Source organism: Chiloscyllium punctatum, chromosome 34 (assembly GCF_047496795.1).
Source record: "Chiloscyllium punctatum isolate Juve2018m chromosome 34, sChiPun1.3, whole genome shotgun sequence".
Classification (NCBI taxonomy): Eukaryota; Metazoa; Chordata; class Chondrichthyes; order Orectolobiformes; family Hemiscylliidae; genus Chiloscyllium; species Chiloscyllium punctatum.
In genome coordinates, this window is record NC_092772.1 from 50,168,496 (window position 1) to 50,188,078 (window position 19,583).

Genomic DNA, 19,583 nt, shown 5'->3' on the forward strand with positions numbered 1-19,583 from the left:
GTGTGGGGGGGTGTGGGTGAGTGGGTGGGTGTGGGTGAGTGACTGTGGGTGGGTGTGTGAGTGTGGGTGGGTGTGTGAGTGGGTGGGTGTGGGTGAGTGAGTGTGGCTGGGTGCGTGAGTGAGTGTGGGTGGGTGGGCGTGTGAGTGGGTGGGTGTGGGTGAGTGTGGGTGGGTGTGTGAGTGGGTGGGTGTGGGTGAGTGTGTGAGTGTGGGTGAGTGTGTGAGTGTGGGTGGGTGTGTGAGTGGGTGGGTGTGGGTGAGTGAGTGTGGGTGGGTGTGTGAGTGTGGGTGGGTGTGTGAGTGTGGGTGGGTGTGTGAGTGAGTGTGGGTGTGTGAGTGTGGGTGGGTGTGTGAGTGTGTGGGTGTGGGTGAGTGAGTGTGGGTGGGTGTGTGAGTGGGTGGGTGTGGGTGAGTGAGTGTGGGTGGGTGTGTGAGTGTGGGTGGGCGTGAGTGTGGGTGGGTGTGTGAGTGGGTGGGTGTGGGTGTGGGTGTGTGAGTGTGGGTGGGTGTGTGGGTGGGTGTGTGAGTGGGTGTGGGTGGGTGTGTGAGTGTGGGTGGGTGTGTGAGTGTGGGTGGGTGTGTGAGTGGGTGGGTGTGGGTGTGTGAGTGTGGGTGGGTGTGTGAGTGGGTGGGTGTGGGTGAGTGAGTGTGGGTGGGTGTGTGAGTGGGTGGGTGTGGGTGTGTGAGTGTGGGTGGGTGTGGGTGTGTGAGTGTGGGTGGGTGTGTGAGTGTGGGTGGGTGGGTGTGTGAGTGTGGGTGGGTGTGTGAGTGGGTGGGTGTGGGTGAGTGAGTGTGGGTGGGTGCGTGAGTGAGTGTGAGTGGGTGGGTGTGCGTGGGTGTGTGTGAATGTGGATGGGCGTGGGTGAGTGTGTGAGTGTGGGTATGTGAGTGAGTGTGAATGTGTGAGTGAGTGAGTTTGGGTGGGTGTGGGTGAGTGAGTGAGTGTGGATGCGCTTAAGTGGGTGGGTGTGGGTGGGTGTGAGTGATGTGCGAGTGGGTGGGTGTGCGTGGGTGTGTGTGAGTGCAGGTGGGTGAGTGAGTGTGGGTGCGTGTAGGTGAGTGAGTGTGGGTGGGTGAGTGAGTAAGTGTGAATGTGTGGGTGAGTGTGGGTGGGTGGGTGTGAGTGTGGGTGGGTGTGGGTGAGTGAGTGAGTGTGGATGCGTGTAGGTGTGGGTGGGTGGGTGTGAGTGTGGGTGGGTGTGGGTGAGTGAGTGAGTGTGGATGCGTGTAGGTGTGTGTGGGTGGGTGGGTGTGGGTGGGTGGGTGTGAGTGTGGGTGGATGTGGGTGAGTGAGTGAGTGTGGATGCGTGTAGGTGTGTGTGGGTGGGTGGGTGTGGGTGGGTGGGTGTGAGTGTGGGTGGGTGTGGGTGAGTGAGTGAGTGTGGATGCGTGTAGGTGTGTGTGGGTGGGTGGGTGTGGGTGGGTGGGTGTGAGTGTGGGTGGATGTGGGTGAGTGAGTGAGTGTGGATGCGTGTAGGTGTGTGTGGGTGGGTGGGTGTGGGTGGGTGGGTGTGAGTGTGGGTGGGTGTGGGTGAGTGAGTGAGTGTGGATGCGTGTAGGTGTGTGTGGGTGGGTGGGTGTGGGTGGGTGGGTGTGAGTGTGGGTGGATGTGGGTGAGTGAGTGAGTGTGGATGCGTGTAGGTGTGTGTGGGTGGGTGGGTGTCGGTGAGTGAGTGTGGGTGTGTGAGTGAGTGAGTGTGGGTGTGTGAGTGAGTGAGTGTGGGTGTGTGAGTGAGTATGGGTGGGTGTGGGTGAGTGAGTGAGTGTGGGTGTGTGAGTGAGTGAGTGTGGGTGTGTGAGTGAGTATGGGTGGGTGTGGGTGAGTGAGTGAGTGTGGGTGTGTGAGTGAGTGAGTGAGTGTGGGTGGGTGTGGGTGTGTGAGTGAGTGTGGGTGGGTGTGGGTGTGTGAGTGAGTGTGGGTGTGTGAGTGAGTGTGTGAGTGTGGGTGGGTGTGGGTGTGTGAGTGAGTGTGGGTGGGTGTGGGTGTGTGGGTGAGTGTGGGTGTGTGAGTGAGTGTGGGTGGGTGTGGGTGTGTGGGTGGGTGTGGGTGAGTGAGTGAGTGTGGGTGTGTGAGTGAGTGAGTGTGGGTGGGTGTGGGTGTGTGAGTGAGTGAGTGTGGGTGTGTGAGTGAGTGAGTGTGGGTGTGTGAGTGAGTGAGTGTGGGTGTGTGAGTGAGTGTGGGTGTGTGAGTGAGTGAGTGTGGGTGGGTGTGGGTGTGTGAGTGAGTGTGGGTGTGTGAGTGAGTGAGTGTGGGTGGGTGTGTGAGTGAGTGAGTGTGGGTGGGTGTGGGTGTGTGAGTGAGTATGGGTGTGGGTGAGTGAGTGTGGGTGAGTGAGTGAGTGAGTGTGGGTGTGTGAGTGAGTATGGGTGGGTGTGGGTGAGTGAGTGAGTGTGGGTGAGTGAGTGAGTGTGGGTGAGTGAGTGAGTGTGGGTGAGTGAGTGAGTGTGGGTGTGTGAGTGAGTGAGTGTGGGTGAGTGTGGGTGTGTGAGTGAGTGAGTGTGGGTGTGTGAGTGAGTGAGTGTGGGTGTGTGAGTGAGTGTGGGTGTGTGAGTGAGTGAGTGAGTGTGGGTGTGTGAGTGAGTGAGTGTGGGTGTGTGAGTGAGTGTGGGTGTGTGAGTGAGTGAGTGAGTGTGGGTGGGTGTGGGTGTGTGAGTGAGTGTGGGTGTGTGAGTGAGTGAGTGTGGGTGTGTGAGTGAGTGTGGGTGAGTGAGTGAGTGTGGGTGTGTGAGTGAGTGAGTGTGGGTGTGTGAGTGAGTATGGGTGGGTGTGGGTGTGTGAGTGAGTGTGGGTGTGTGAGTGAGTGAGTGTGGGTGAGTGAGTGAGTGTGGGTGTGTGAGTGAGTGAGTGTGGGTGTGTGAGTGAGTGAGTGTGGGTGTGTGAGTGAGTATGGGTGGGTGTGGGTGTGTGAGTGAGTGTGGGTGTGTGAGTGAGTGTGGGTGTGTGAGTGAGTGAGTGAGTGTGGGTGGGTGTGGGTGTGTGAGTGAGTGTGGGTGAGTGAGTGAGTGAGTGTGGGTGTGTGAGTGAGTATGGGTGGGTGTGGGTGAGTGAGTGAGTGAGTGTGGGTGGGTGTGGGTGAGTGAGTGAGTGTGGGTGAGTGAGTGAGTGAGTGTGGGTGTGTGAGTGAGTATGGGTGGGTGTGGGTGAGTGAGTGAGTGTGGGTGAGTGAGTGAGTGAGTGTGGGTGTGTGAGTGAGTATGGGTGGGTGTGGGTGAGTGAGTGAGTGTGGGTGAGTGAGTGAGTGTGGGTGTGTGAGTGAGTGAGTGTGGGTGTGTGAGTGAGTATGGGTGGGTGTGGGTGTGTGAGTGAGTGTGGGTGTGTGAGTGAGTGAGTGTGGGTGTGTGAGTGAGTGAGTGTGGGTGAGTGAGTGAGTATGGGTGGGTGTGGGTGAGTGAGTGAGTGTGGGTGTGTGAGTGAGTGAGTGTGGGTGTGTGAGTGAGTGAGTGTGGGTGTGTGAGTGAGTATGGGTGGGTGTGGGTGAGTGAGTGAGTGTGGGTGTGTGAGTGAGTGAGTGTGGGTGTGTGAGTGAGTATGGGTGGGTGTGGGTGAGTGAGTGAGTGTGGGTGGGTGTGGGTGTGTGAGTGAGTGAGTATGGGTGAGTGAGTGTGGGTGGCTGTGAGAGTGGGTGTGGGTGAGTGTGGGTGGGTGTGGGTAAGTGAGTGAGTATGGGTGGGTGTGGGTGTGTGAGTGAGTGTGGGTGTGTGAGTGAGTGAGTATGGGTGAGTGAGTGTGGGTGGCTGTGAGAGTGAGTGTGGGTGAGTGAGTGTGGGTGGGTGAGTGAGTGTGGGTGGCTGTGAGAGTGAGTGTGGGTGGCTGTGAGAGTGGGTGTGGGTGAGTGTGGGTGGGTGTGGGTAAGTGAGTGTCGGTGTGGGTGAGTGAGTGTGGCTGTGTGGGTGAGTGTGGGTGGGTGTGGGTAAGTGAGTGTCGGTGTGGGTGAGTGAGTGTGGCTGTGTGGGTGAGTGTGGGTGGGTGTGGGTGAGTGTGGGTGGGTGTGGGTGAGTGTGGGTGTGTGAGTGAGTGTGGGTGGGTGTGGGTGAGTGTGGGTGGGTGTGGGTAAGTGAGTGTCGGTGTGGGTGAGTGAGTGTGGGTGTGTGAGTGAGTGTGAGTGGGTGTGGGTGAGTGAGTGTGGGTGGCTGTGAGAGTGGGTGTGGGTGAGTGTGGGTGGGTGTGGGTAAGTGAGTGTCGGTGTGGGTGAGTGAGTGTGGCTGTGAGAGTGAGTGTGGGTGGCTGTGAGAGTGGGTGTGGGTGAGTGTGGGTGTGTGTGGGTGTGTGAGTGAGTGTGGGTGGGTGTGGGTGAGTGTGGGTGGGTGTGGGTGAGTGTGGGTGGGTGTGGGTGAGTGTGGGTGTGTGAGTGAGTGTGGGTGGGTGTGGGTGAGTGTGGGTGTGTGAGTGAGTGTGGGTGGGTGTGGGTAAGTGAGTGTCGGTGTGGGTGAGTGAGTGTGGGTGTGTGAGTGAGTGTGAGTGGGTGTGGGTGAGTGTGGGTGGGTGTGGGTGAGTGTGGGTGTGTGAGTGAGTGTGGGTGGGTGTGGGTGAGTGTGGGTGGGTGTGGGTGAGTGTGGGTGGGTGTGGGTAAGTGAGTGTCGGTGTGGGTGAGTGAGTGTGGGTGTGTGAGTGAGTGTGAGTGGGTGTGAGTGAGTGTGAGTGGGTGTGGGTGAGTGTGGGTGGGTGTGGGTGAGTGTGGGTGTGTGAGTGAGTGTGGGTGAGTGTGGGTGGGTGTGGGTAAGTGAGTGTCGGTGTGGGTGAGTGAGTGTGGGTGTGTGTGGGTGAGTGTGGGTGTGTGAGTGAGTGTGGGTGTGTGTGGGTGTGTGGGTGTGGGTGTGTGAGTGAGTGTGAGTGGGTGTGGGTGAGTGTGGGTGTGTGAGTGAGTGTGGGTGTGTGTGGGTGTGTGGGTGTGGATGTGAGAGCGTGGGGGAGGGAGCAGGGCAAGGGAGTGAGTGGGGGATGGGAGAGTAGGTGAGGGAATGGGGGAGAGAATGAAGGGAGTGGGGGGAGGGAATCGGGGGGATGAGGGAGTGAGAGGAATGAGGAGTGAGGGAGAGGGATTGGGGAAGGGGTGGTGGAGGGAGTTGGGGAGTAGGGGAGAGATTGGGGAGGGTGTTGGGGGGAAGGAATGGGGAGAGTGGGGTGAGGGAATGGGGGAGAGGGGAATGGAATTGCGGAGGGAGGGAGAGGGATTGGGAAAAGATGGATTGGGAGAGAGGAGGTGGGGTAGAGGGAGAGGGAGAGTGAACAGAGGTAGTGGGGGAAGAGGGATTCGGGGACGGTGGAGTGAGGCTGGAGTGGTGGGGGGAGGGGGGGTGGGGGTAGAGTGTCGGGGAGGGAGAGAGAGTGCAGCCCTGACTAAACCTCCCCCACTGATGGTGCTCCACAGGGATCGATGCTGAGTTCCCCCTGGTACCTCCGAGTTACACACAGTTCATGACTGGGGCAAATGAACCTTCCTTCCACAGAATGGACAGCACCCTCCAGAACTGTCTCCTTCCCAAAGGTAGTGGCTGGGTCTGGGGTGAAGTGCTGGGGGTTAATTGGTAATGATGGGGCTGGGGTATTGGGGTACAGAGTGGGGGTTAATTGTTAATGATGGGGCTGGGGTATTTGGGTAGAGAGGTGGGGGTTAATTGTTAATGATGGAGCTGGGGTATTGGGGTACAGAGTTAGGGGCTAATTGTAAATGATGGCGGTAGGGTATTGGGTTACAGGGGTGGGGGTTAATTGTTAATGATGGTGGGGTATTGGGGTACAGAGGTGGGGGTTAATTGTTAATGATGGTGGGGTATTGGGGGACAGATGTGGGGGTTAATTGTTAATGATGGGGCTGGGGTATTGGGGTACAGAGATGGGGTTAATTGTTAATGATGGTGGGGTTTTGGGGTAGAACGTTGGGGGCTAATTGTTAATGATGGCGGTGGGGTATTGGGGTACAGAGGTGGGGGTTAATTTTTAATGATGGGGTATTGGGGTACAGAGGTGGGGGTTAATTGTTAATGATGTGGCTGGGGTATTGGGGTACAGAGGTGGGGGTTAATTTTTAATGATGGCGGTGGTTTATTGCGGTACAGAGATGGGGGTTAATTGTTAATTATTGCAGTGGGGTATTTGGGTACAGAGGTGGGGGTTAATTGTTAATGATGGCGGTGGGGTATTGAGGTACAGAGGTGGGGTCAATCGTTAATGATGGTGCTGGTGTATTGGGGTACAGAGGTGGGGGTTAATTTGTTAATGATGGTGGGGTATTGAGGTACAGAGGTGGGGGTTAATTGTTAATGATGGTGCTGGCGTATTGGGGGACAGATGTGGGGGTTAATTGTTAATGATGGTGCCGGGGTATTGGGGTACAGAGTTAGGGGCTAATTGCAAATAATGGCGGTGGGGTATTGGGTTTCAGAGGTAGGGGTTAATTGTTAATGATGGTAGGGTATTGGGGTACAGAGGTGGGGGTTAATTGTTAATGATGGTGCTGGGATATTGGGGTACAGAGGTGGGGGTTAATTGTTAATGATGGTGCTGGGATATTGGGGTACAGAGGTGGGGGTTAATCCTTAATGATGGTGCTGGGATATTGGGGTACAGAGGTGGGGGTTAATCCTTAATGATGGCGCTGGTGTATTGGGCTACAGAGGTGGGGGTTAATTGCTAATGATGGCGGTGGGGTATTGAGGTACAGAGGTGGGGTCAATTGTTGATGATGGGGCTGGTGTATTGGGGTACAGAGGTGGGGGTTAATTGTTAATGATGGCAGTGGGGTATTGAGGTACAGAGGTGGGGGTCAATCGTTAATGATGGCGCTGGGGTATTGGGGTACAGAGGTGGGGGTTAATTGTTAATGCTGGCAGTGGGGTATTGAGGTACAGAGGTGGGGGTTAATTGTTAAAGATGGTGGTGGGGTATTGGGGTACAGAGGTGGGGGTTAATTGTTAATGATGGGGCAGGGGTATTGGGATACAGAGGTGGGGTAATTGTTATTGATGGTGCTGGGGTATTGGGGTACCGAGGTGGGGGTTAATTGTTAATGATGGTGGTGGGATATTGGGATACAGAGGTGGGGGTAATTGTTAATGATGGTGCTGGGGTATTGGGGTACAAAGGTGGGGGTTAATTTTTAATGGAGGCGGTGGGTTATTGGGGTACAGAGATGGTTAATTGTTAATGATTGCAGTGGGGTATTGAGGTACAGAGGTGGAGTTTAATTGTTAGTGATGGTGCTGGGGTATTGGGTTAGAGAGGTGGGGGTTAATTGTTGATGATGATGCAGGGGTATTGGGGTACAGAGATGGGGGTTAATTGTTAATGATGATGGAGTATTCGGGTACAGAGGTGGGGGTTAATTGTTAATGATGGCGGTGGGGTATTGAGGTACAGAGGTGGGGTCAATCGTTAATGATGGTGCTGGTGTATTGGGGTACAGAGGTGGGGGTTAATTTGTTAATGATGGTGGGGTATTGAGGTACAGAGGTGGGGGTTAATTGTTAATGATGGTGCTGGCGTATTGGGGGACAGATGTGGGGGTTAATTGTTAATGATGGTGCCGGGGTATTGGGGTACAGAGTTAGGGGCTAATTGCAAATAATGGCGGTGGGGTATTGGGTTTCAGAGGTAGGGGTTAATTGTTAATGATGGTAGGGTATTGGGGTACAGAGGTGGGGGTTAATTGTTAATGATGGTGCTGGGATATTGGGGTACAGAGGTGGGGGTTAATTGTTAATGATGGTGCTGGGATATTGGGGTACAGAGGTGGGGGTTAATCCTTAATGATGGTGCTGGGATATTGGGGTACAGAGGTGGGGGTTAATCCTTAATGATGGCGCTGGTGTATTGGGCTACAGAGGTGGGGGTTAATTGCTAATGATGGCGGTGGGGTATTGAGGTACAGAGGTGGGGTCAATTGTTGATGATGGGGCTGGTGTATTGGGGTACAGAGGTGGGGGTTAATTGTTAATGATGGCAGTGGGGTATTGAGGTACAGAGGTGGGGGTCAATCGTTAATGGTGGCGCTGGGGTATTGGGGTACAGAGGTGGGGGTTAATTGTTAATGCTGGCAGTGGGGTATTGAGGTACAGAGGTGGGGGTTAATTGTTAATGATGGTGGTGGGGTATTGGGGTACAGAGGTGGGGGTTAATTGTTAATGATGGGGCAGGGGTATTGGGATACAGAGGTGGGGTAATTGTTATTGATGGTGCTGGGGTATTGGGGTACCGAGGTGGGGGTTAATTGTTAATGATGGTGGTGGGATATTGGGATACAGAGGTGGGGGTAATTGTTAATGATGGTGCTGGGGTATTGGGGTACAAAGGTGGGGGTTAATTTTTAATGGAGGCGGTGGGTTATTGGGGTACAGAGATGGTTAATTGTTAATGATTGCAGTGGGGTATTGAGGTACAGAGGTGGAGTTTAATTGTTAGTGATGGTGCTGGGGTATTGGGTTAGAGAGGTGGGGGTTAATTGTTGATGATGATGCAGGGGTATTGGGGTACAGAGATGGGGGTTAATTGTTAATGATGATGGAGTATTCGGGTACAGAGGTGGGGGTTAATTGTTAATGATGGCGGTGGGGTATTGAGGTACAGAGGTGGGGGTTAATTGTTAATGATGGTGGGGTATTGAGGTAAAGAGGTGGGGGTCAATCGTTAATGATGGCGCTGTGTTATTGGGGAACAGAGGTGGTATTTAATTGTTAATGATGGTGGGGTATTGGGGTACAGAGGTGGGGGTTAATTTGTTAATGTTGGCGGTGTGGTATTGCAGTACAGAGGTGGGGGTTAATTGTTAGTGATGGTGCTGGGGTATTGGGGTACAGAGATGGGGTTAATTGTTAATGATGGAGCTGGGGTATTGGGGTACAGAGGTGTGGATTAATTGTTAATAATGGGGCAGGGGTATTGGGGTACAGAGGTGGGTGTTAATTGTTAATGATGGTGCTGGGGTATTGGGGTACAGAGGTGGGGATTAATTGTTAATAATGGGGCAGGGGTATTGGGGTACAGAGGTGGGTGTTAATTGTTAATGATGGTGCTGGGGTATTGGGGTACAGAGGTGGGGGTTAATTGTTAATGATGGGGCAGAGGTATTGGGGTACAGAAGTGGGGGTTAATAGTTAGTGATGGTGCTGGGGTAGTGAGGTACAGAGGTGGGGGTTAATTTTTAATGGTGGCGGTGGGTTATGGGGGTACAGAGATGGGGGTTAATTGTTAATGATGGCAGTGGGGTATTTGGGTAGAGAGGTGGGGGTTAATTGTTAATGATGGGGCTGGTGTATTGGGGAACAGAGGTGGGGGTTAATTGTTAATGATGGGGCTGGGGTATTGGGGAACAGAGGTGGGGGATAATTTTTAATGATGGTGGGGTATTGGGGTACAGAGATGGGGTTAATTGTTAATGATGGTGGTGTGGTGTTGGGGTACAGAGGTGGGGGATAATTTTTGATGATGGTGGGGTATTGGGGTACAGAGGTGGGGGTTAATTGTTAATGATGGTGGTGTGGTGTTGGGGTACAGAGGTGGGGGATAATTTTTAATGATGGCGGTGGTTTATTGGGGTACAGAGATGGGGGTTAATTATTAATGATTGCGGTGGGGTATTTGGGTAGAGAGGTGGGAGTTAATTGTTAATGATGGGGCTGGTGTATTGGGGAATAGAGGTGGGGGATAATTTTTAATGATGGTGGGGTATTGGGGTACAGAGGTGGGGTTAATTGTTAATGATGGTGCTGGCGTATTGGGGGACAGATGTGGGGGTTAATTGTTAATGATGGGGCTGGGGTATTGGGGAACAGAGGTGGGGGATAATTTTTAATGATGGTGGGGTATTGGGGTACAGAGATGGGGTTAATTGTTAATGATGGTGGGGTTTTGGGGTAGAACGTTGGGGGCTAATTGTTAATGATGGCAGTGTGGTATTGGGGTACAGTGGTGGCGGTTAATTGTTAATGATGGGGCTGGGGTATTGGGGTACAGAGCTGGGGGTTAATTGTTAATGATGGTGAGGTATTGGGGTCCACAGGTGGGGTTAATTGTTAATGATGGCGGTGTGGTATTGAGGTACAGAGGTCGCGGTAATTGTTAATGATGGCGGAGTATTGGGGTACAGAGGTGGGGGTAATTGTTAATGATGGTGCTGGGGTATTGGTGTACAAAGATGGGGTTTAATTATTAATGATGGCTGTGGGGCATTGGGGTACAGAGGTAGGGTTGAATTGTTAATGATGGTGCTGGGGTATTGGGGTACAGAGGTGGGGGTTAATTGTTAATGATGGTGCTGGGGTATTGGGGTACAGAGGTGGGGGTTAATTGTTAATGATGGTGCTGGGGTATTGGGGTACAGAGGTGGGGGTTAATTGTTAATGATGGTGCTGGGGTATTGGGGTACAGAGGTGGGGGTTAATTGTTAATGTTGGCGGTGTGGTATTGGGGTACAGAGGTGGGGGTCATTGTTAATGATGGTGGGATATTGGGGTATAGAGGTGGGGTTAATTGTTAATGATGGTGGGGTATTGGGGTATAGAGGTGGGGGTAATTGTTAATGTTGGTGACGGTGTATTGGGGTACTGAGGTTGGGGTTAATTGTTAATGATGGTGGGGTATTGAGGTACAGAGGTGGGGGTTAATTGTTCATGATTGCGGTGGGGTATTATGGTACAGAGGTGGGGGTTAATTGTTAATGATGGTGGTGGGGTATTGGGGTGCAAAGATGGGGGTTAACTATTAATGATGGCTGTGGGGTATCGGGGTACAGAGGTGGGGGCTAATTGTTAGTGATGGCTGTGGGATATTGGGGTACAGAGGTGGGGTTTAATTGTTAATGATGGTGTGGTATGGGTTTCAGCGGTGGGGGTTAATTGTTAATGATTGCGGTGCGGTATTAGGGTACAGAGGTGGGGGGTAATTGTTAATGATGGTGGTGGGGTATTGGGGTGCAAAGTTGGGGGTTAACTATTAATGATGGCTGTGGGGTATCGGGGTACAGAGGTGGGGGCTAATTGTTAATGATAGCGGTGGGGTATTGAGGTACAGAGGTGGGGGTTAATTATTAATGATGGGGCTGTGGTATTTGGGTACCGAGTTGGTGATTAATTGTTAATGATGGCTGTGGGGTTTTGGGGTATAGAGGTGGGGGTTAATTTTTAATGATGGCGGTGGGGTATTGGGGTACAGAGGTGGGGCTTAATTGTTAATTTTGGTGACGGGGTGTTGGGGTACAGAGGTGGGGGTTAATTGTTAATGATGGTGGGGTATTGGGGTACAGATTTGGGGGTAATTGTTACTGATGGTGTGGTATTGGGGTACAGTGGTGGGGGTAATTGTTAATGATGGCGGTGAGGTATTGGGATACAGAGGTGGGGTTAATTGTTAATGATGGCGGTGTGGTGTTGGGGTACAGAGGTGGGGGTTAACTTTTAATGATTGTGGGGTATTGGGGTACTGAGGTGGGGTTAATTGTTAATCATGGCGGTGTGGTGTTGGGTACAGAGGTGGGGTTAATTGTTAATGATGGCGGTGGGGTATTGGGGTACAGAGGTGGGGGTTAATTGTTAATGATGGCGGTGGGGAATTGGGTTACAGAGGTGGGGGTTATTGTTAATGATGGTGGGGTATTGGGGTACAGAGGTGGGGTTAAGTGTTAATGATGGCAGTGTGGTTTTGGGGTACAGAGGTGGGTGTTAATTATTACTGATGGCTGTGGGGTATTGGGGTACAGAGGTGGGGGTTAGTTGTTAATGTTGATGCTGGGGTATTGGGATACAGAGGTGGGTGTTAATTGTTAATGATGGGGCAGGGGTATTGGGGTACAGAGGTGGGGGTTAATTGTTAATGATGGCGGTGGGGTATTGGGGTACTGAGGTGGGGGTTAATTGTTAATGATGGTGGGCTCTTGGTGTACAGAGATGGGGGTAATTGTTAATGATGGGGCTGGGGTATTGGATTACAGAGGTGGGAGTTAATGTTTAATGATGGTGGTGTATTGGGGCACAGAGGTGGGTTTAATTGTTAATGATGGAGGTGAGGTTTTGGGGTACAGAGGTGGGGGTTAATTGTTAATGATGTTACTGGGGTATTGGGGTACAGAGGTGGGGTGAATTGTTAGTGATGGCTGTGGGATATTGGGGTACAGAGGTGGGGTTTAATTGTTAATGATGGTGTGGTATGGGTTTCAGCAGTGGGAGTTAATTGTTAATGATTGCGGTGGGATATTGGGGTACTGAGGTGGGGGTTAATTGTTAATGATGGCGGTGGGGTTTTGGGATGCATAGGTGGGGGTTAATTGTTAATGATGGCGGTGGGGTTTTGGGGTACAGAGGTGGGGCTTAATTGTTAATGATGGTGGTGGGGTATTGGGGTACAAAGCTGGAGGTTAATTTTTAATGATGGTGGGGTATTGGGGTACAGATTTGGGGGTAATTGTTACTGATGTGGTTTTGGGGTACAGTGGTGGGGGTAATTGTTAATGATGGCGGTGAGGTATTGGGGTACTGAGGTGGTGGTTAATAGTTAATGATGTTGCTGGGGTATTGGGGTACAGAGGTGGGGGTTAATTGTTAATGATGGTGCTGGGGTATTGGGGTACAGAGGTGGGGGTTAATTGTTGATGATGGAGGTGGGGTATTGGGGTACAGAGTTGGGCGTAATTGTTAATGATGGTGTGGTATGGGGGTACAGAGGTGGGGGTTAATTGTTGATTGTTTTGTGGTGTTGGGGTACAGAGGTGGGGGTTAATTTTTAACGATGATGGGGTATTGGGGTACTGAGATGGGGTTAATTGTTCATGATGGTGGGGTATTGGGGTACAGAGTTGGGTGATAATTGTTAATGTTGATGCTGGGGTACTGGGATACAGAGGTGGGGTTAATTGTTAATGATGGCGGTGAGATATTGGGGTACCGAGGTGGGGGTTAATTGTTAATGATGGTGGTGGGTATTGGGGTATAGAGGTGGGATTAATTGTTAATTATGGTGGGGTATTGGGGTATAGAGGTGGGGTCAATTGTTAAATATGGTGGGGTATTGGGGTACAGAGTTGGGTGATAATTGTTAATGATGGCGGTGGGGAATTGGGTTACAGAGGTGGGGGTTATTGTTAATGATGGTGGGGTTAATTGTTAATGATGGCGGTGTGGTTTTGGGGTACAGAGGTGGGTGTTAATTATTACTGATGTCTGTGGGGTATTGGGATACAGATGTGGGGGTTAATTGTTAATCATGGTGCTGTGGTATTTGGGTGCCGAGGTGGGGGTAATTGTTAATGATGGTGGGGCATTGCGGTACACAGGTGAGGGTTAATTGTTAATGATGGTGGAGTATTGGGGTACAGAGCTGGGGGTTAATTGTTATGGTGCTGCTGTGGTATTGGTGTACAGATATGGGGGTCATTGTTAATGTGGCGGTTGGGTATTGGGTTACAGAGGTGGAGGTTAATTGTTAATGATGGTGGGGTATTGGGGTACAGATTTGGGGGTAATTGTTACTGATGGTGTGGTTTTGGGGTACAGTGGTGGGGGTTAATTGTTAATGATGGCGGTGGGATATTTGGGTACAAAGGTGAAGGTTAATTATTAATGATGGCGGTGGGGTATTGAGGTACTGAGGTGAGGATTAATTGTTAATGATGGAGGTGGGGTATTGGGGTACAGAGGTGGGGTTAATTGTTAATGTTGGCGGTGTGGTATTGGGGTACAGAGTTGGGTGATAATTGTTAATGATGGCGGTGGGGTATTGGGTTACAGAGGTGGGGGTTATTGTTAATGATGGTGGGGTATTGGGGTACAGAGGTGGGGTTAATTGTTAATGTTGGTGGTGTGGTATTGGGGTACAGAGGTGGGTGTTAATTGTTAATGATGGTGCTGTGGTATTTGGGTGCCGAGGTGGGGATTAATTGTTAATGATGGCAGTGGGGAATTGGGTTACAGAGGTGGGGGTTATTGTTAATGATGGTGGGGTATTGGGGTACAGAGGTGGGAGTTAATGTTTACTGATGTCGCTGGTGTATTGGGGTACAGAGGTATGGGTTAATTGTTAATGATGGCAGTGGGGTATTGGGGTACAGACGTGGGGTTAATTGTTAATGATGGTGGGGTATTGGGGTGCAGAGTTGGGTGATAATTGTTAATGATGGCAGTGGGGAATTGGGTTACAGAGGTGGGGGTTATTGTTAATGATGGTGGGGTATTGGGGTACAGAGGTGGGAGTTAATGTTTACTGATGTCGCTGGTGTATTGGGGAACAGAGGTATGGGTTAATTGTTAATGATGGCGGTGGGTTATTGGGGTACAGAGGTGGCGGTTAATTGTTAATGATGGTGCTGGGGTATTGGGGTACAGAGATGGGGTTAATTGTTAATGATGGTGCTGGGGTATTGGGGTACAGACGTGGGGTTAATTGTTAATGATGGCGGTGGGGTATTGGGGTACAGACGTGGGGTTAATTGTTAATGATGGCGGTGGGGTATTGGGGTACAGAGGTGGGGGTTTAATTGTTAATGATGGTGCTGGGGTATTGGGGTACAGAGGTGGGGGTTAATTGTTAATGATGGTGCTGGGGTATTGGGGTACAGAGGTGGGGGTTATTTGTTAATGATGGTGGGGTATTGGGGTACAGAGGTGGGGGTTAATTGTTAATGATGTTACTGGGGTATTGGGATACAAAGGTGGGTGTTAATTTTTAATGATGGTCGGGTATTGGGGTACAGATTTGGGGGCAATTGTTACTGATGTTGTGGTATTGGGGTACAGTGGTGGGGGTTAATTGTTAATGATGGCGGAAGGATATTGGGGTACAGTGGTGGGGGTTAATTGTTAATGATGGTGGGGCATTGCGGTACAGAGGTGAGGGTTAATTGTTAATGATGGTGGAGTATTGGGGTACAAAGCTGGGGGTTAATTGTTAGTGGTGTGGCTGTGGTATTGGTGTACAGAGATGGGGGTCATTGTTAATGTGGCGCTTGGGTTTTGGGTTACAGAGGTGGGGGTTAATTGTTAATGATGGTGGGGTATTGGGGTACAGAGGTTGGGGTTAATTGTTAATGATGACGGTGGGGTATTGGGGTACAGAGGTGGGGGGTAATTGTTAATGATGGCGGTGGGGTATTGGGGTACAGAGGTGGGGCTTAATTGTTAATGATGGTGAGGTATTGGGGTACAGAGGTGGGGGTTAATTATTACTGATGGCTGTGGGGTATTGGGGTACAGAGGTGGGGGTTAGTTGTTAATTATGGTGGGGTATTGGGGCACAGAGGTGGTGTTAATTGTTAATGATGGCGGTGGTGTATTGGGGTACAGAGGTGGGGGTTAATTGTTAATGTTGATGCTGGGGTATTGGGATACAGAGATGGGGGTTAATTGTTAATGATGACGGTGGGGTATTGGGGTACAGAGGTGGGTGTTAATTATTACTGATGGCGGTGGGGTATTGGGGTACAGAGGTGGGGGTTAGTTGTTAATTATGGTGGGGTATTGGGATACACAGGTGGGTGTTAATTGTTAATGATGGCGGTGGGGTAATGGGGTGCAGAGGTGGGTGTTAATTATTAATGATGGCAGTGGGGTATTGGAGTACAGAGGTGGAGGCTAATTGTTAATGATGGCGGTATGGTATTAAGGTACCGAGGTGGGGGTTAATTGTTAGTGATGCTGCTGTGGTATTGGTGTACAGAGATGGGGATCATTGTTAATGTGGCGGTTGGGTATTGGGTTACAGAGGTTGGGGTTAATTGTTAATGATGGTGGGGTATTGGGGTACTGAGGTAGGGGTTAATTGTTAATAATGGTGGGGTATTGGGGTAGAGAGGTGGGGTTAATTGTTAATGATGGCGATGGGGTATTGAGGTACAGAGGTGGGAGTTAATTGTTAATGATGGTGGGGTATTGGGGTACAGAGGTGGGGGTTAATTGTTAAAGATGATGCTGGGGTATTGGGGTACAGAGGTGGGGGTTAATTGTTAATGATGGTGGGGTATTGGGGTACAGAGGTGGGGTTAATTGTTAATGATGGTGTGGTATGGGTTTCAGAGGTGGGGGTTAATTGTTAATGATTGCGGTGGGGTATTGGGGTACAGAGGTGGGGGTTAATTGTTAATGATGTTGGTGGGGTATTGGGGTGCAAAGGTGGGGGGTTAACTACTAATGATGGCTGTGGGGTATTGAGGTTCAGAGGTGGGGGTTAATTGTTAATGATGGTGGTTGGCTGTTGGGATACAGAGGTGGGGGTTAATGGTTAATGATGGCGGTGGGGTATTGGGGTACAGAGGTGGGGGGTAATTGTTAATGATGGTGCTGTGGTATTTGGGTACTGAGGTGGGGGTTAATTGTTAATGATGGCGGTGGGGTATTGAGGTTCAGAGGTGGGGGTTAATTGTTAATGATGGTGGGGTATTGAGGTACAGAGGTGGGGGTTAATTGTTAATGATGGCGGTGGGGTATTGGGGTACAGAGGTGGGGGGTAACTGTTAATGATGGTGCTGTGGTATTTGGGTACTGAGGTGGGGGTTAATTGCTAATGATGGCGGTGGGGTTTTGGGGTATAGAGGTGGGGTTAATTGTTAATGATGGCGATGGGGTATTGAGGTACAGAGGTGGGAGTTAATTGTTAATGATGGTGGGGTATTGGGGTACAGAGGTGGGGGTTAATTGTTAATGATGGTGGGGTATTGGGGTACAGAGGTGGGGGTTAATTGTTAATGATTGTGTGGGATATTGGGGTACAGAGTTGGGAGTAATTGTTAATGATGGTGTGGTATGGGTTTCAGAGGTGGGGGTTTATTGTTAATGATTGCGGTGGGGTATTAGGGTACAGAGGTGAGGTTTAATTGTTAATGATGAGTGGCGTGTTGGGGTACAGAGGTGGGGGTTAATTGTTAATGATGTTGGTGGGGTATTGGGGTGCAAAGGTGGGGGGTTAGCTACTAATGATGGCTGTGGGGTATCGGGGTACAGAGGTGGGGATAATTGTTAATGATAGCAGTGGGGTATTGAGGTTCAGAGGTGGGGGTTAATTGTTAATGATGGTGGTTGGCTGTTGGGATACAGAGGTGGGGGTTAATGGTTAATGATGGCAGTGGGGTATTGGGGTACAGAGGTGGGGTCAATCGTTAATGATGGCGGCGTGGTATTGGGGTACAGAGGTGGGGGTTAATTGTTAATGATGGTGGGGTATTGGGGTACAGAGTTGGGTGATAATTGTTAATGATGGCGGTGGGGAATTGGGTTATAGAGGTGGGGGTTATTGTTAATGATGGTGGGGTATTGGGGTACAGAGGTGGGGTTAATTGTTAATGATGGCGGTGTGGTTTTGGGGTACAGAGGTGGGTGTTAATTATTACTGATGTCTGTGGGGTGTTGGGGTACAGAGTTGGGGGTTAATTGTTAATGTTGATGCTGGGGTATTGGGATACAGAGGTGGGAGTTAATTGTTTATGATGGTGTTGGGGTATTGGGGTACAGAGGTGGGGGTTAATTGTTAATGATGGCGGTGGGGTATTGGGGTACAGAGGTGGGGTTAATTGTTAATGATGGTGCTTGGGTATTGGGGTACAGAGGTGGGGGTTAATTGTTTATGATGGTATTGGGGTACAGAGGTGGGGATTAATTGTTAATGATGGGGCTGGGGTATTGGGGTACAGAGGTGGGGGTTAATTGTTTATGATGGTGGAGTATTGGGGTACAGTGGTGGGGGTTAATTGTTAATGATGGTGCTGGGGTATTGGCGTACAAAGTTGGGGGCTTCTTGTTAATGATTGGGCTGGGGTATTGGGGTATAGAGGTGGGGGTTAATTGTGAATGATGGTGGGCTATTGGTGTACAGAGATGGGGGTAATTGTTAATAATGATCGTGGGGTATTGGGTTACAGAGGTGGGGGTTAATTGATGATGATGCTGGGGTATATTGGGGTACAGAGGTGGGGTTTATTATTACTGATAAGGCTGGGGTATTGGGGTACAGAGCTGGGGGCTAATTGTTAATGATGGTGGTGTATTGGGGTACAGAGGTGGGGGTTAATTATTGATGATGGCTGTGGGGTATTGGGGTACCGAGGTGGGGGTAATTGTTAATGGTGGTGGGGTATTGAGGTACAGAGTTGGAGGTTAATTGTTAATGTGGAGGTTGGGTATTGGGTTACAGAGGTGGGGTTAATTTTTAATGATGGTGGGGTATTGGGGTACAGAGGTGGGGGTTAATTGTTAGTGATGTTGGTGGGGTATTGGGGTACAGAGGTGTGGTTAATTGTTAGTGATGGCTGTGGGATATTGGGGTACAGAGGTGGGGGTTAATTGTTAATGATGGTGGTGGGGTATTGAGGTGCAAAGGTTGGGGGTAACTATTAATGATGGCTGTGGGGTGTTGGGGTACAGAGGTGGGGGTTAATTGTTAATGATGGTGGTGGGGTATTGGGGTGCAAAGGTGGGGGGGTAACTATTAATGATGGCTGTGGGGTATCGGGGTACAGAGGTGGGGGCTAATTGTTAATGATGGTGGCGAGGTATTGGGGTACAGAGGTGGAGGTTAATTTTTAATGATGGTGGGGTATTGGGGTACAGATTTGGGGGTAATTGTTACTGATGGTGTGGTATGGGGGTACAGTGGTGGGGGTTAATTGTTGATGATTGTGGTGGGGTATTGGGGTACAGAGGTGGGGGCTAATTGTTAATGATGGCTGTGGGGTATTGGGGTACAGAGGTGGGGGGTTAATTTTTAATGATGCCGCTGATGTATTCGGGAACAGAGGTATGGATTAATTGTTAATGATGGTGATGGGGTATTGGGGTACCTCTGTACCCCAATACCCCAGCACCGTCATTAACAATTAGCCCCCACCTCTGTACCCCAATACCCCAGCCTTATCATTAATAATAAACCCCACCTCTGTACCCCAATATACCCCAGCATCATCATCAATTAACCCCCACCTCTGTAACCCAATACCCCACCGCCATCATTAACAATTAACCCCCACCTCTGTACCCCAATACCCCACCGCCATCATTAACAATTAATCCCCACTTCGGCACCCAAATATCACAGCACCATCATTAACAATTAACCCCGACCTCTGTATCCCAATACCCCAGCATCAACATTAACAATTAACCCCCAACTCTGTACCCCAATACCCCACAGACATCAGTAATAATTAACACCTACCTCTGTACCCCAATACCCCACCATCATTAACAATAACCCCCACCTCTGTAACCAAATTCCCCACTGCCATCATTAACAATTAATACCCACCTCTGTACCCCAATACCACACCGCTAACATTAACAATTAACCCCACCTCTGTACCCCAATTCCCCACCATAATTAACAATTAACCCCACCTCTGTACCCCAATACCCACCGCCATCATTAACAATTAACCCCCACCTCTGTACTCCACTACCCCACTGCCATCATTAACAATTAATCCCCACCTAGGCACCCAAATACCACAGCACCATCATTAACATTAAACCCCACCTCGGTACCCCAATACCTCACTGCCATCATTAACAATTAACCCCGATACCCCAGCATCAACATTAACAATTAACCCCCACCTCTGTACCCCAATACCCGACCGCTATCATTAACAATTAACCCCTACCTCTGTACCCCAATA

General features: G+C 50.5%; 1 protein-coding gene across 1 annotated transcript in view; it reads left to right on the forward strand.

The window, feature by feature from the left end:
• Nucleotides 1-19,583, forward strand: part of LOC140458942 (protein c-ets-1-A-like) — a 52,571-nt gene that overhangs the window by 2,050 nt on the left and 30,938 nt on the right. Inside the window, exon 2 of the mRNA XM_072553676.1 lies at nucleotides 5,370-5,486. Coding sequence (XP_072409777.1) covers nucleotides 5,370-5,486 — 117 coding nt within the window. The remainder of the gene's footprint in view (nucleotides 1-5,369; nucleotides 5,487-19,583) is intronic.